General features: G+C 41.1%; 1 protein-coding gene across 1 annotated transcript in view; it reads left to right on the top strand.

Moving 5' to 3' along the window:
• Positions 1–17506, top strand: part of LOC122658755 — a 47883-nt gene that overhangs the window by 22840 nt on the left and 7537 nt on the right. Inside the window, exons 12-16 of the mRNA XM_043853855.1 lie at positions 14407–14508; positions 14790–14875; positions 15399–15521; positions 16699–16768; positions 16862–16953. Coding sequence (XP_043709790.1) covers positions 14407–14508; positions 14790–14875; positions 15399–15521; positions 16699–16768; positions 16862–16953 — 473 coding nt within the window. The remainder of the gene's footprint in view (positions 1–14406; positions 14509–14789; positions 14876–15398; positions 15522–16698; positions 16769–16861; positions 16954–17506) is intronic.

The raw sequence follows: 17506 nt of genomic DNA on the forward strand, positions 1-17506 counted from the left end.
CTGCAAGTGAACCATCAAGTACATATAGAACCCCAACCACCTTACCACATGCAATCATACTACCCGTCGCCAAGTCCTGAAACAAACAATGGGTGGGAAAAAAAGGTCACTTTACAGTTTAAATCTCTGGCTATGCTATTAATGGAAAGCAAATTAGTAGAGAATTTTGGAACATGCAAAACAAATGATAGCAAAGAGAGGATGTGCATTGTACTGATCCCTTTCCCGAGATAGGAGAAAGAGACCCGTCAGCAACACGAACTTTAGTATGACCAGATAAAGGGAAATACTTGGAAAAAAGAGAGGAAGAACCTGCCATATGGTCGGTTGCCCCTAGGTCAATGACCCAAGAATCGGGTATGACTGAGGAGCAGTTCTCACCAAATGAAATACCTGGGGAAGGTGTGGTATGAGCCTCAAAAGGCATAGAAACAGCCGAGGTAGCCAATAAAGAAGATGCAGACGCTAAAGAAGACGTGTCCAAACGAGTCATCATATCCCTGAGATTTTGTAGTTCAGCCACAACCTGAGAAAGAGATTGCTCTGGCTGCTCTTCAGTAGAGGCTTGATTAGCATCGGTGCTAGGAGGCTGATTTGAACCACCTTTCCCACACTCCCTAGTATCTGCAGGGCGGCCATGGAGCTTTCAATATCGGTCCTTAGTGTGCTCCTCCTTCCCACAGTGATCACATTTAATAGGAGGACGATCGCCAGATATTCGATCACCAGTACTAGAACGGGAAGAATTTCCACGAGTAGAAGCTTGGGAACCAGAAATAAGGGCCGATCTCTCGTGAGTTACAGGATGAACCATGGTTGTACGTCGATTGTCCTTAGCAGAAAGAATCGCATAGGCCTCCTCAAGAGCGGGCAGAGGGTCACGATTCAGAATATTGGCCCGGATGTGATCAAACTCAATATTGAGTCCGGCCAAAAAATCAAAAACACGCAAACCATCTTCCCATTTCCGGAATGCCGTTGCATCGACATCACAGGTGGCAGTGAAGGTGCCCAGAAAATCCAACTGCTGCCACATAGTGCACATGGTATTATAATACTTGGAAAGGGACAACTCCAACTGCTTGGTACAGTGGATCTTGTGACAGAGTTCATAGCACTGGGCGGCATTCCCATCCTAAGAATATGTGCCCTTGGCCGTCTTCCATATTTTGGCAGCTGTATCAAGGAGAAGGTAACACCCGGCAAGGTCTTGTTCAATGGAATTAACCAGATAGGATATGACCAAGAAATTAAAATTCATCCATCGATCATTTGCATGACCAGCCTCCGTAGGCCTGACAATAGTGCCTGTGATGTAGCCAGAAAGACCACAGGAACCAATAGCGAACAAGCAAGAATGACACCATAAGAGATAGGTGCTGCCATTCAACTTGATAGGGTTCATCGAAAACGGAATAAAGTCCCGTTGTGATGAACCATCAGAACCAGAGGAAGCGGACGTGATCTCCGAAACATCAGGCATGGTTGCTGGATAACAAAAATTGAAGAAAAAATCCCCAATAAAAATCAGATCATAGAGAGGGGAAAAGGGCCCTTGGTAGGAGTCAACTCACCACCAAGGGCTGAAAAAAGAAGGCGGCAAGGGTGGAGATGCCTCCCGCGAGAAGGAAAGTGAGGCCTGTAGGGGTTGGTGGTGGTCGGCGGGAGGCTGGAAGGGACTGGCGGAGGCCTGGAGGGGTTGGCGGAAACTTGTAGGGGCTGGCGGAGGTTGGCGGGAGGCTGGAAGGCGTTGACGGAGGGTGGTGGTGGTAGCGGAAGGTTGGCGGAAGAGTGGTGGTGGCGGCGGAAGGTTGGCGGTGGTTAGGCTATGGCGAGATCACGAAAGAAAGAGGAAGAAGAGAAAAAGAGAAAAAAAAATTACTTCCCATATTCCCGGATGAATTTTGGCTCTGATGCCATGTTGTTTCCGTGAATACTGGCTTGTCAATGAGACAGAGGCCATGCCTTTATTTATAACTTCAGAATATTACAAATATGGAATGATTTACTCAATCCTTATCTAACATATTTAACATGTGCATAATGAACCTAGACACTATAGGTACAAGGACAATATTACCCCTGAACCTATATTACAACAATAGTAAATCAACAAATTGCAATCATGATGCTACCACATGGCCACATCAGCTCTTTGTTTTCTATTTTATTGCTTCATAATGGTTTGGCTTTCACCCTTGTTAGAATCTTAAATCAATCACCCCCAATCATGGTTTTAACGTTTCCCTAGGAATTTTTGGTCTTTCAGGAGTTTGAAAGATAAACTCAGGTTTTGGCGTGAATGTATGGAAGTGGGACAAAATTAATGAAAATGATGGAAATATGCTTTAATATTAGGAATGATAAGAGGCTCTTGATGTTGATGTATACATTGACGCTGCCCTTCCCTAATAGTTCGAGCTTTGAGGTGAAACAATGGTGAACATGGTATCAGAGCAGGGAGGTCGAGTGTTCGACTACTGGGAAGTGCATCAGAAGAGTTTTTCCAGACATTTCTTCTCCACGTGCAAAGGACTTCAGAAGAGTTTTTCCAGACATTTCTTCTCCGTGTGCAAAGGACTACGCTATGGATGTGTGGGGGACTGTTGATGTATACTTGTTTCTTTGTTTATTTCCTCCCCCCCCCCCCCTCCCTTATTTGTGACTGCTGCATTTACTTGTGCGTTTGAAGTGGCTTGCACAGCTTACTTGGTTCACTGAAAAATCACTCAGGTTGTACAGTTCAGTCCATGTTTTCGACCACATTGCATCATTTTCGAACTGACCTATTCACAAGTTCTACTTAAACCAAGTGAATCAGTCCGGTGTTAAGGGTAGTGTGGTTTAAAACATCAATATACCTAATACTAGAATTTTTTTTACAAGTACAGGCGTTTTTTGTCAGGATCTACCTTGTTGGCCATTTTTGGGGGTATTTTGGAGGAGAGGAACACCGCTGATTAGAGATAGGGGTGTCAAAAAAACCCGACCAACCTGAACCCGCCCTGAGCCCAAACAGGGCTGGGCCTGTGTTTAATATAGGGCCGGGCTGGGTTTAGTTTTTATTTGCCCTGGCAGGGCCGGGTCGGGTCTGGGTTGAGGCCTCGACCCTGGCAGGGCCAGCCTGACCCTGTATTATACACTATATATTTAAAAAATATACAAAGAGAGGCTCTTGGTACAACGGTTAAAATTCTTCTACCATGACCAATTAGTTGAAGGTTCGAGTCTAGTAACAGCCTGTTGTTGAAAAATTATTTTTTTTTATAGCTTGGGCTTTGTTAAGTAGGTAGACTGAGTGGGCTTTGTTATTTCCACAAGCTCATGGGCAAAGATATTCATGGCCAACAGGTCCGGGCCGGGCTTGGGAAAATCCTGCTAGGGTCGGGCTGGGTTGAGGGTATGCTTGGCCTTGGCAGGGCAGGGCTGGGCTTGGGTTTAGGTTAAGGCTCCTAGGGTAGCGTTAGGGTTTAGTGCAAGCCTGGCCCAGCCCGGCCCATTGACACCCCTAATTAGAGATTCCTTTTCAGATGAGAATCAGGTAATACAATGAGTTACTCTCGAGTCTTAAGGCAGCTCATTGGGCTGCTGCCCCTTGTTTTCAGACATCTTCTTCAGCTCTTTTCCCAGGATTGGTGTCAGCCTCTAGACTCTCCTCCAAGGCAACATTCTTTGTTCACATGGATTCCTCCTCTGACTGGCTTCTGGAAGCTCAACTTTGAGCTGTTCTTTAAGCAATCTGGAGCCATCTGGAAAAGGGGTGGAAGGGGAGGGGGGGGGGGGAGGTATTGAAGCTGACCACGGGCAGATCTTAAGAGCCTCTTCAGGCCCTATTGTCGAGGACAATTCTGTTGGGATTGAGTTATTGGCTGTTGCATGGGCTAGACATTGCTTTCTCTTTTGGAGCTCATGATCTTATTATTGAAGGGGACTCAGCTATTGTCATAGGTTGGATGTGAAATGTGAGTGTGTGATTGATCTTGGCATATTTCATGTCTTATTAGTCACATTTGCTACTTACCTTGCCCAGTGAATACGTCATTCCAATGGAAGCCAAGATTAGCTAACAATGTAGTTGATGATTTTTCTAATCAGATAGTTCACAGTCCCAGACTTTGTATTGGGGTGTTAGCAGGACAAATTAGGATTGTAATGCTTGAATGATCTAATAACCACCCCAAGCCTCTTATTTATAATGAATGAAAGAAAGTACATAGGACAGAAATAAGCCTACTATAGCCGACTCTATTAATAGAGTCGTCTGTACATAAAATAAACCACAAAAGACCATAATACCCCCACGGTATTCTGGTGTACATAATTCAACACTCCCCCTCAAGTTGGAGCATAGATGTTAAACATGCCCAATTTGACTAAAACAAGTTGAAACAATCTACCAATCAATCCCTTTGTGAAAATATCAGCTATCTGGTCACCAGACTTCACAAACGGAACATAAATCAGTCCTTCTTTCAACTTCTCTTTGATAAAATGTCTGTCAACTCAACATCCTTGGTACGATCATGCTGTACCGAATTATGAGCAATGCTGATCGCTGCCTTCTTGTTATAATACATCATCATAGGAAGACGAACAGGAACACAAAGGTCTTGTAGTAAACCCTTAAGCCATAACAACTCACAAATACCTTGCGCCATAGCACGGAATTCTGCTTCAACACTAGAACGAGCTACCACATTTGCTTCTTGCTGCGCCAAGTGACAAGATTCCCACCTACAAAGGTGCATTACCTAGAGATAGATTTTCTGTCAAGAGAACCAACCCAATTAGCATCTGTATAGGCCTCTATCCGCAGGTGATCACGAGGAGACAGAAGAATTCCTTTCCCTGGAGCTGACTTCAAGTAGCGAAGAATGCAAAGAACAGCCTCCATATGAGAAGAGTAAGGATCATGCATAAACTAACTCACAAGACTCACCGTTATAGCAATGTCAGGTTGCGTATGCGAAAGATAAATCAGCTTCCCTACCAAACGCTGATACCGACCCTTATCAACAGGTCCACCCTCCTCCTTGAGCCGCACATTAGCATCCATAAGTGTATCAAAACGATGACGTCCTTGCAATCCAGTCTCAGACAATAAATCCAGGATATACTTCCTTTGAAAGAGAAAGATGCCCTTTGAAGATCTGGCAACTTCAATCCCATGGAAGTACCTTAGTTTTCCTAGATCCTTTTCGAACTCCTGTCCAAAAAAGCACTTCAGCCAACTGACTTCATCACCATCATTTTCAGTTACCATAATGTCATCAACATAAACTATGAGAATGGGGATCTTATCACCAACCTTTTAATAAACAAAGTATGGTCTGCCTTACTTTTTTTTTTATAACCCACATAAATCATAACCTTGTGAGACTTGCTAAACCACGCTCAAGGTGACTGCTTCAGCCCATAAAGTGCACACATCAATTTGCAAACCTTGCCTTGGGTTTTATCACATGAGAAACCTGGTGGAAAAGTGGAATATCCATGTATTCCTCCTCATCAAGTTCTCCAGAAAGGCATTCTTCACATCCAACTGTTGCAGATCCTATCCCAGATTTACGACCCAAGACAACAATACTCTTACAGTGTTCAGTTTTGCAACTGATGCAAAGGTCTCCTGATAATCAATACCATATGTCTGAGTGAACCCCTTAGCCACAAGTCGTGCCTTATATGGTTATATCTATACAGTATCTACAGTGCCATGTACTTTTTGTTTTACCCCAAACACTCACAACTAACTGGTCTTTTTCCTGGAGGAAGAACCATAAGATCCCATGTATCATTTTTTTTGGTAAGGCTTTCATTTCTTCCATCATTGCTGCCTTCCACTTTCCATCAACAAAAGCTTCCTGCCAATTTTGAGCATAGTTCAAAATCTCGCGAAATCTCGATCGAGATTTCGGAAATTTCGAATATTTCGAGCTGCTCGAAACGAAATGCTACTTCGAATCGAAAAAATACAATATCTCGAGCGAAATGCTCGGAATTTCGTTATATCTCGAGATTTCGAATTTTTCGTCAAACCCCTTTATATAAAAGACCACATTTCGTCAGTCTCGGTCGAAACAAGACTTCAAAACAGCTCTGGTTTTTTGGTTTTTGCTTGGTTTTTGCTCATTTCTTCTCCATTCTTCCACTTCCCATTTGAATCCTTGCCGCATCTACGCCGGAACCACTTGGAGAACACAAGATTCAAACTTCTTAGCACATTTGTGAAGCCTTTCCACTATTCCAGGTAAAACCATATTCTCAAAATTGTTTTTTTTTAGGGAAATGCATGATCAATACGTTTGTTTGTGATGAAATAAATATATGTTAGACACCGGAAGCCGATCTACAACTTCACGGTGTCGAAAACACCATTTTGGGTGACTATTTTTCCAAAACCCCATTTTGGGTGACTATTTTTGCAATTTGAACATTTAAATGTGTTTATATAGCCTAAAATAGGGTTTCCATGAAGTTTCAGGCCTTAACTTGGCCTAAAATCCACCGAAATGACCTACCGAAATATACCAGAAAAATACAATATTTCGACCGAAATACCGAAACGAAACGAGTTCTCGAACAATGATTTTGAGGAATACGAACATAAGAAAGAGAAGAAATAAATGCACGAAAAACATGGAGAAAGAGAGTTATAGGAGACAACATGAGATATGGGGTGTGGAGTACAAGCCCTAGTACCTTTGCGAAGAGCAATAGGTAACTTAGGAGAAGGGGTCTTATCAGGTGGAGAAGTAGGCTCTGGATCCAGGGTTGGTAACTGGATGGGTACTGGTGCTGCAATGGTTTTCTGAACTAGAGTGAGCTCCCCTTAAATAGGTACTTCATCATCACCATTCTCTATAGTCTCCCCCTGTATAGGATCCCCTTCACCCGAGGTAGAGGGAGGGGCAGCAGCAGGCGGAGCAGGAGGATCAATAGGAGTAGACTAAGCTTGGGCCTGCGAAAGAGGAGCCTCAAGAGGCAACACATCGTCACTAAAACTCTCCCCCTGAAGAGGTGTTGATGAATAAAAGGAAAGGTTTTCATGGAAAATAACATCCATACTCACCATAGTACGTCTGGTTGGAGGATAGTAATACTTGTATCCTTTCTGGGTTGTAGAGTAACCCAAAAAAATGCAACGGAGCCCACATGGCTCAAGCTTACCGGGGGATCGAGTATCCCTAGCTTAACAAACACAGCCAAAGACCTAAGGGGGAACCACAAAGGAGGAGCCATGTAAAAGTTCAGCTGGGGTACGAGAGTCAAGGACCCGAGTAGGCTCTGCAGTGAGGACAACAACCGCCCAATATTGGCCAGGAACATGGCGAGCAAACATAAGGGCTTGAGCCACTTTCAATAAGTGGCGGTTTTTCCTTTCAACCACTCCATTCTGGGCTGGGGTATTGATACAACTTGTCTAATCCCATGGGCAGCTAGCTATTGTTGGAGCTGACCTTCCTAATATTCTTTGCCATTGTTACTCCTCAAGATTTTGAGGGTGGCATTGAACTAGGTCTGAACCAGGTTATGAAAATGCTGAAAACATGAAAAAACCTCACTTTTAGTTTGCATCATATACACCCATGTATTCCTAGAGTGACAATCTATAAAGGAAACAAACCAACGATGGCCAGAAAGAGAAGTTTTACGACTAGGACCCCATACACCAGTATGAACAATATGGAAAAGAGAAAGACTTCTTTTATTGGAAACTGAATAAGTTGAATGAGTCTGTTTGGTCAAAACACAAGCCTTAAAAAAAAATTCATCCTTATTATAGGGCTTAACTAATTCTAGGAATAAACGAGATAGAGTTCCTAAGGAGGGGTGACCTAATCGATAATGCCATTGCTGTAAGTCAGAGGAGACTGAGGAATTAGGACGACAACCATCGTCAAGCAGGTACAATCCACCATGCACTCTACCACATCCAATCGTCTTCCCCATTACCAAATCCTGAAAAATACAATGGGACAGAAAAAAAGTTGCTTTGCAATTCAAATATCTAGTAAGACTACTAATGGAAAGAAGATTAGTAGTAAAGTTAGGAATGTGCAAAACGGAAGACAGTAATGGAAGGGGAGCAACTGATGGAGCCCTTCTAGAAACAGATGAGAGGGAACCATCGGCTACTCTGACTTTGTTCTTGCCAGAAGTGGGAGAATATCTATGGAATAGGCTGAAGGAGTCAGTCATATGATTAGTGGCACTGGAGTCTATAATCCATGGACTGGAAACTACCGATGCACAATTACCAGCAAATGAAATACCTGAATGGGAAAAATTGGAACCTGATGGGGTGGAAGAATTGGCTAGAGTCGATGTAGTAGATGCAGCGGAAGCCTGGAAAATAGAACGAAAAGCCTGTAGTTCTTCCTAGGAGAGACCAAGTTCAATAGTGGGAGCTGTGGCAACAGATTCAGTGTGATTAGCCTTGTTTTTAGATTTACCAAAACCACGTTTAGCCTCAAAATCAGTAGGCTTTTCATGAAGTTTCCAGCAGGTAGCTTTGGTATGATATGGTTTGTTGCAACGTTCACATTTCACAATCTCATTAGCAGAATCAGCAGCAGTGCGGGCGCGGGAAGACCCATCAGACACGAGAGTAGAACCAAAACCAGTTTGGAGGGCAGATGTCTCAGTAAAGGAATGTAACATAGCAGCTCTGCGGTTATCTTCAGTGTGTGAAGGCATAGGACTGCTTCACGGTTGGGAAAAGAGACTGACTAAGCACTTGAACACGAATCTGATCGTATTCGACATCAAACCAGCAAGGAAATCATACACCCATATGTTATCCACATGCTTACGATAGGCAGCAAGATCAGTTGCATTGGTAGGCTAGTAGTAAGAATAATGATCCAGTTGTTGCCATAAGCCCCTGAGGGCAGCATAGTACTTTGAGATGGATAATTTGATGCAGCTCTAAGAAGGGAGAAGAAGAAGAGGCCCTGAACTTAGGGTTTGAATAGGGAGCCGTAGGTTAGGATTTATATTTTTCCATACTTAGTTTATTTTTTCTGTTTTAGATTGAACCAGGTTAGAATTGGTTGCATCCAATGGGTTCAATGGGTCTAATTTAAGTGAAGAGTTCCTATTGGTTAATAGGTTCTTATATCCTATTGGCTAATATGGAATCTTCTTTTAAATTAGTTGTTTAAGTTAGAGTCTTTTATTTTTAACTTAGTAGGGGTATCTTAGTCAATTTACTGTTTTAATTTAATTAAGTTAGTTTAGAACTCTTCCTTCCACGATTTTAAAAGGAAGAGACATTAATTTGTACTAGGATTTGGCTTAGGCCTTTATTATAAATAAGGGTAAAGTACATGTACCCCCCTATAATGTACCCAATATTCCACGTACCACCCTTCAATATTCCACGTACCACCCCTGCTTTACACCCCAAATGCCAGATAGGTCCAATCCGTTAAATACCACCGTTAGATGCCAAGATTTGACCATTTTACTCTTTGCTCTATTTTTTTAAATCTGAAAAGACTTAATTACCCTCACTTATTTGTTGCCCTAAACTAATTGAAAATGACCATTTTACCCTTTGTTTTATTTTTATAAATAAAAAGACCTAATTACCCTCACTTATGTATTACCCTAACCTAATTGGAAAAGACTATTTTACCCCTAAATATTTGTTCCTAAAAACCAACCCCAACCTATTTGCTAAAATTTGAAAAGACCAAAATGCCCTCATCTTCCCCAACCTCACCCAAAGAGGATTTCAGATTAGAGGCGGAAACCCCTTTCCCTGTTCGATGAAGAAAACCCTTTTGGGGTTGGAAGTCTTTCGAAGATCTCAAAGCACACTCGTCTTCCCACACTCGTCTTCCCAAATCATCATCTTCTTTTACCTACCCCCACCCCCACCACCACCACCACCACCACCACCACCGCCGCCACCCACAATTAACACCATCACCACCGTGAAGCCCCCCCTCCAACACCACCACCACCACCACCCACCACCAACCATCTTCTTCCCTAGATCGTTTCTCCAAAACATGAAACCCTAAACCCATTTTAGGGTTTCAAAACCCCACTGCCGCCTAACGAGGAAATAGCCAAAACACAGCCCCGGATCGAATACATGGAGAGAGAGAGAGAGAGAGAGAGAGTATGGAAATTATCTCGGCCTCTTCAATACCACCAACTTCAGCAAACAATCCAACCATGTCATCGCAATCAAGATGGATTGCCTCCAAAATGCAGAGTTCAACGACTAATAAGATAATAACAATTTAGAAAATTCACTGTATCAAGTGTAAGCGGTGGGGACTGAGGAGCTAGGGATTCCTAGTCTTTGCTTTGGGTTGGACTCATCTCTTTCTCTCTCTTTTGAGTCTTGCCTTGCCTTGCTACTTTGCAGAATCCCTAAAACTTTTTGTGGGTTTTCTCGTCTCTAAGCTTCTTTTATTATTATCTTTTCTAATTTGACACACCTCCTTCTCATTTTTCCTCTGGAAAAAAAATACACTCTCTGCATTGTGACTGGAATTCACTCAGTTCTCGGTTCCCTCTTTATTTACATAAATAGAACAATTGAAAGGTTCAGGAATGGGTAGAAAAGATTTGGGTAGAAATCGATCTGATTGTCTAATTTTTCCATGTTTGATTGCATGGTGGCCTTGATGATGGGTTCGATAGATGGTGGAGCCATGTTTCTTATTTGTGTTGCAGAGCTACTCAGACAAGAAATCAAAGAGTAGATAGCAATCCCTGAGAAATACCCATCATCATCATGATCATCCCTTCACGAGATTTTACTTTTCCCACATATCTTGCCACATCAAATGATGCCTTTCTGAGTCGTTCTTCATCTCTTGGGTTCAGAGCTATTGCAAAGAAAGGGCAAAGTGGTAGAAGTTATCAATCAAACTCAGAAATTAAAGTATTGGGTTTTTGTTTCATATTCTGAGTTCCATAGAGAAACACTTCAAGGAACTTGAATCCACAAGCCGGTGATGAATTGGCTGTGGAAAAATCCCCTCACCCGATTCCTGAGTCTAATGGCAAACAGACTCTTTCGGACGCCGGTGAAGAAGGAAGAGGATTCCGAAATAATTCATCGACCTGAGTTGAAATCCCTATGCATCAAGATGGATGGAAAGGGTTTGCATTCCTATGTAGTCAACCATCGTGGGGTGGTGGTGGTGGGTATGTAAAAGAAGACGATGATTTGGGGAAGATGAGGGCATTTTGGGGTTTTTAGGAACAAATATTTAGGGGTAAAATAGTCTTTTCAAATTAGGTTAGGGTAATACATAAATGAGGGCAATTAGGTCTTTTCATTTATAAAAATAAAACAAAGGGTAAAATGGTCATTTTCAATTAGTTTAGGGCAACAAATAAGTGAGGGTAATTAAGTCTTTTCACATTTAAGAAAATGGAGCAAAGGGTAAAATGATCAAAATTTTGGCATCTAACGGTGATATTTAACGGATTGGACCTATCTGGCATTTGGGGTGTAAAGCAGGGGTGGTACGTGGAATATTGAAGGGTGGTACATGAAATATTGAGCCGCTTAGGGGGGTACGAGGAATATTAGGTGCATTATAGGGGGGTACGTGTACTTTACCCTATAAATAAAGTATATCGTGGCGGGCTCCCCCACAGAATTTTGAATTTAAAAAATACAGATTTCGTGGCTGCCATTGCTGCTGTTCCTTGCTCCCTTGCGTGAGTGTGCATCCTTGTGGATTTCAAGGTGGAAGGGTGGGTGGATTCCTGCGACTCTTTACGCCGTGAAGGCTGGGAGGATCTCTCTTCGAAGGTGGTTTCATCCTTCAAACATTCAAGCTACTATCGGTGGATTCTAGTGTGAGTTTGAATCTTAATTTTCTGTTTTTATCTTTCCTTTCATTCCCCATTCGATCCTTTAATTTTTCTGTTCTAATTGCATAAACCCTGGAAGGATCTCAGTTCTGTCCAGATCTGTTTACCCCTCAGAAATCATCCAAACTTTGACCACAGCCCTCCCTCACCATTGTTTACACTCGATCCCAGTTGCTGCCCATATTCATCCCCCAAAACCCTAAATCCTTCTTCTCCATAAGAACCCCATAAGCCCTAAATTGCCCACAGCCCATTCTAACCATCAAAATTGGACCATATCCTGGTCGAATCCTCCCCTCACAGTCCCCTACCTTCGATCCCAAACCCAGCTCTCACAGCCCACTTGAAACCCTAGTTTTGTTAGTTTCCCTTAACCCTAAAACCCGAAACCCTAACCCTAACCCTAAATCTGCAGAATTTTAAAACCTAACCAAATCTAATTTTCTTTATACCAAAATAGTCCCCTAAACCTGCATATTAAAACCATATAAGACCCATTCCCAAATTCCCATCCTAAACCCTAGAATTAAGCTAGAACCTAGGCTGTCCATGTGAACCAGCAGCTCCTTTTGCTATTTATTCTGTATCTGGCTCCTAGTAGGATTGTCTCCTATTCTAGGACTACATTATAATTCCTTCTGTGTAGTGGCATGAACTTTCTGATGGATTTCATATACCTGAGTATCATTCCCCACTTGCCCGTAGGTCTCCTTTGCCGCAGTCCATATTTGAGTGGCTGTATCGAGTAGCAAGTATCCACTTGAAAGATCCGGTTGCATGGAATGCAGCAAAAAAGACATGACCATAGCATCATTAGATACCCATCGGTCTTGAAGACAACCATTATCGGATGGCTTCTTTGTTGTTCCAGTGAGATGTCCAGTAAGACCTCAACCAGCAAAAGTCAAACAGGTAGATCTGGACCACATCAGATAGTTAGTACTGTCAAGTTGTATGGCAGCAGTGAAGGGAGATATTCATTCCTTGGCTGTCCTTCAACTCCAGAGGTCATGACTACTACGACCTATGGGTCTTCGACGAGTTCCACGAGCCCGGCGCGGATAGCGGAGTGATCGGAGCCACAGAGGTGGGAACGGCCTTCGCGAATACGATGTTAAAGGTGCTCGACGGGCAACAAGCTCGACTGGACTAAAAATAAGGGTATTTACAAAAAAAAGAAAGAAACGTCCCCATCATCATGATTGCAAATGAGATACCCAGATGCATGAGAACGAAGGGACTTTTTCAAGAAAGATTCATGAGGCTAAAGCAATGGTAATGTCAGACATTATCACACAATCAAATCACCAAAAAACAGCAGTAGATTGAGGCAAGTAGTAAAAACCCCAAAAAATCAGAGATCGATATCTGGGAAAAAATTGACTCTTAGAAGGTGAAAAACCAATATCTCCACAACTTCAATGAAATGGCTGAAACTAAGGTAGAGTGGTCCTTTAGAAATGACAAAACTCCCCTAAAAAAATCAGCAGCTTCTCACAGGTGTAGCCCCAAAATCAATGTGTCAGGGTTTTGAAAAATCCTGACAAGTGAGATCGATATAGGGGGAAAATCCTCTGTTGTTGATGGAAAAAGTGAATAGATGCTGTCCAAGGTGCCAGATATGGATCTTCAACAAGGGAAGACTCGATTCTCCAATAGAATAACTCGATCTTCAAAAAAATGAAGACTCCAAAAAATTGCAGAAAAGGGACAGTAGCTATTGATCCAAAAAATCTTCTAAATCATTGATTGATTGAGGTAATGTTGAGGGGAGCAACTAGATCAATCGATCACCTCATTAGTGCTGCTCTTTGAGAAGGGTGAAAACCAAGGAGAGAAGGAGAGAAGGAGAGATAAAAGAAAAAAAAAAAAAAAGGGAGACGATGGAAGAGGGGGGGGTGCTCTGTAACCTAGATCAGAATTTTGGCTCTGATACCATGTTAGCAGGACAAATTAGGGTTGTAATGCTTGAATGATCTAATGACCACCCCAAGCCTCTTATTTATAATGAATCAAAGAAAGTACACAGGACAGAAATAATCCTACTATAGCCGACTCTATTAAGAGAGTCGGCTGTAAATCAAATAAACCATAAAAGACCAGAATACCCCCACGCTATTCTGGTGTACATAATTCAACATGGGGAGAGCATTGCAATGTTAAATTATAGTATCTGGTTTTTATCCTCGTCTTTTCTTGTTTTGTTTCCTGTTGAGAGCAGAGCGGTGACTCCCATCTTTGTACTCTATTCTCTGATAATACACAATTGTTTATAATTTTTATTAACCACTATCATATATTGTACTTAAGCCATTTTAGTTTCTCAATTTATGGACTAGATTTAGATGTTAATGTTAAAATATATTTTCCTCTAATCTATTATATATATTGTTTTTCCTCTATAGTAGCAAATTACTATATGCTAAATTTGGCTATTATATGGTGTGCTTCAGCCATGTTTAGTTTCTCAATGATGGATTAGACTTGGAATATTGCTATTAAAAATATATTTTCCCTCCGAAGTATCAAATGATTAATAGAAAATATATGTTACAGGAGGGCCTACAGCTGAATCTCGTGGGATCTTAGATCTTAATATCCAGTACTGGACTAGCCGAGGCTGGGCATTTGTGGATGTTAACTATGGAGGGAGCACTGGTTAGTTCTCTAACATTTTCTAAATAATTTACATTTTGGTTTCCAAATTAAGGATAGGCCATCGATACTTTGGTTGGGTTGATAGACAGTCCCATGCTTATACCCCAGCTCAGGTTTGCATGACTGACTCTTGATGGCCAGTTCCCTATTCTCAATCTTCCTTGCTTATAGATATCATTGTATCTTTACTGCAGTTGCCCTTACATATCTTACTGATATTCTTTGCAATCTCATGAGTATTATTTTTGTTCTAGAGGTAACAATAAATGTGAATGTCACAGGTTATGGACGGGAATATCGAGAACGACTTTTGGCTTGTTGGGGTATTGTTGATGTTAATGATTGTTGCAGCTGTGCTAGATTTTTGGTAACTATGCTTGAAATATTTTTCTCTCTTGGGCCCTGTTTGGTTAGAAGTAAAGTGAAGTGAAATGAAGTAAATCAAAATTTCACTGGTAAAGTGAAGTGAGAAATGAAAAGGTCCCTTCTGATGTTAACTTGGAAGTAAAGTTGATGTAAGGTATTGTGATAAACTATGTGGAGACCATAAACATAATAAATCTAGGAGTTGAAAGTTTGTCAATAGTGTTGCTGCAGAAAATGGAAAATTGTCATTTTAGGTGAAATATTACGCAAGATAAAACATTTGGAGCCCTCAGAATATGCATTACAAGTTTACAACAGAACACATGGAAATTGAATTCCATGTAACATGTATTGATTTAATTCCACTATCGGCTATTTTTACTCACACACTTATGTTTGCTTATCTCTTTTACTTTACCAATGAAAATTTTGTATTACTTAATACCTAACTAAACGGGCCCAAGTACATAATGGCGAGGCATGCTAATGCACTCTTTTGAGACATGTATGGTTTGGTTTTTAAGGTAGAAAGTGGAAAGGCAGATGGTGAACGACTTTGTATTACTGGGAGGTCTGCTGGTGGTTACACAACATTAGCTGCTCTCGCTTTCAGTAAAGTGTTCAAGGCTGGTGCTTCCTTGTATGGTGTAAGCAATATGCCCCTTGCATATTTTTCTTCTTGTTGTTGGTATAACTTATAAGTGACTCTGAGATGTTGTTCTAAGCTTCCAGTATTCAACAATGATGAATAAGACCTGTTATTGTGCTTCTTGTAGACTGGCTGCCTGATTTGTAACTAGTAATTTTGAGTGGAACCTTAATGTAGTCCTAGATTTGAATTGTCAAACCAGGAACCAAACCAGAATCTTTTACCAAAAGGTGAATTAGTTTTAGAGTTAAGCAGGGTAAAAACTGGCTAAATTATCATTAGGCACAATAGAGAATGAGATTTTAGATCATGGGATCTACTTTCCCAAGAATTGTGACTGAGAAGGTTAGAGTTTTTAGTAGAGGGGGAAAAAACCTTGCCAATTCACTCATTGTGTTGTCTCTTGGAGGGTCTGGAAAGACAAAGTAATCGGGCTTTTGAGAATCTTAAGCCAGCTTTCATGGTTGCTAAAATAATGATGAAAATCAACCACTGATTTTACTTCCATTGTCAGAGATCATACAGCTATTGTTGGGGAAGTTATAGGGCCTTGTATAGGGGCCTTTTTTTCTTGGCAGGGGCTACTACTGTTGTGGCAATACAAGGAAACCTTCCCACCCCCTAGGTCAAGGCAGGATTCAATCCCAGGACCTAGCACAGCAAGCCAAGGTCCTTACCGGCTGTGCTAGCTGGCACCAAGTATAGGACCCTTGACTTCTTTTATTCCCTTTATAAATCCTTCCCTTTCTGGGGGAAAACAAGTATTGAAATGGTCAACTTCTTGACTGTGATAGTTTACCAAGCTGTTCATGGTTTTTAAAACCTAAACTTACGAACCATTGGGTTTTGTCATGGACTTGGGAATTGAGCTGTTTCAAGTTGTATTGGCCGGTTAGTGTGATGCATTACCAAAATAGTAATGCAACCATGAGGGATCTAAGATAAAAGTCATAAGGGAGAGAAAATGTTGGGTTTCTTTTGGGTTTTTGGGGGGGGGGGGGGGGAATGTTGCATTCAATTTTTATGTCTTTCTTATTTGATATTTCTTGGTATTCAAAGTCCAATTTATGCTTTCCCCACAAAAAGTCCTTTTTGCTGAAGATTGATGACATTCCCATTTGACAGGATGACCTAGAAGATTGATGAACCATTATTTTTTATTTGTTGATGAACAGGTGGCTGACTTGAAGGCTTTGAAAGTGGAAACACACAAATTTGAATCTCACTATATCGATAATCTTCTTGGTAAATACTACAATGCAATTCAACTGTTGATTTACCAATTGATTTGATCAATTTGAATGAATTGTGATATAGGCTTTTTTCCATTGGTTGTAGGGAGTGAAAAAGCTTTCTTTGAGAGGTCACCTATCAACTTTGTTGATAATTTTTCTTGCCCTGTGATACTGTTCCAAGGATTGGATGACAAGGTATCCAGATCAACCACCTTGTTCTTGCAACTATTGCTATTATTTTATTATTGTTGTTGTTTTGTTTTTATTTCTTGATGATTTGATTATGGATATTCTTAGGGATTATTGTTTTGTTTTCGGGAAACGTCATTGGGTGAATTATTTTAGTCAAACTCGATGGAAGGCAAAAGTTAATCTCAACTTCAGTGCATGAAATTATGTGAATCTTTTCTTTTTCTTCTTCTGATAGGTGAAGAAAGGTGTTGGAACAGAAGGGGTCTTTTTTAAAAGAAAAAACAAATAAAGGAACAATTGCCGATCCAAAAAAGAAATTAAAATTCCTAACAGAGAAGGGACTTAATCACTCTATAGATGATAAGAAACAACAAGAAAATCTATAGATTCCTTTATATGTACAATTGACAAACATAATTGATGTAATTATAAGCAACAGAAGTTTGTTTGTTTGCACAATTTTCAAGGAGGCAATTAATGTTGATTTAAATTTGGTTGGTCCAGGATTTAGTGTTGGGTTGGGTTGGCATTAATTTTTGGGTTTATTTATTGTAAT

This window comes from Telopea speciosissima, chromosome 4 (assembly GCF_018873765.1).
Source record: "Telopea speciosissima isolate NSW1024214 ecotype Mountain lineage chromosome 4, Tspe_v1, whole genome shotgun sequence".
In the NCBI taxonomy this organism is placed as follows: domain Eukaryota; kingdom Viridiplantae; phylum Streptophyta; class Magnoliopsida; order Proteales; family Proteaceae; genus Telopea; species Telopea speciosissima.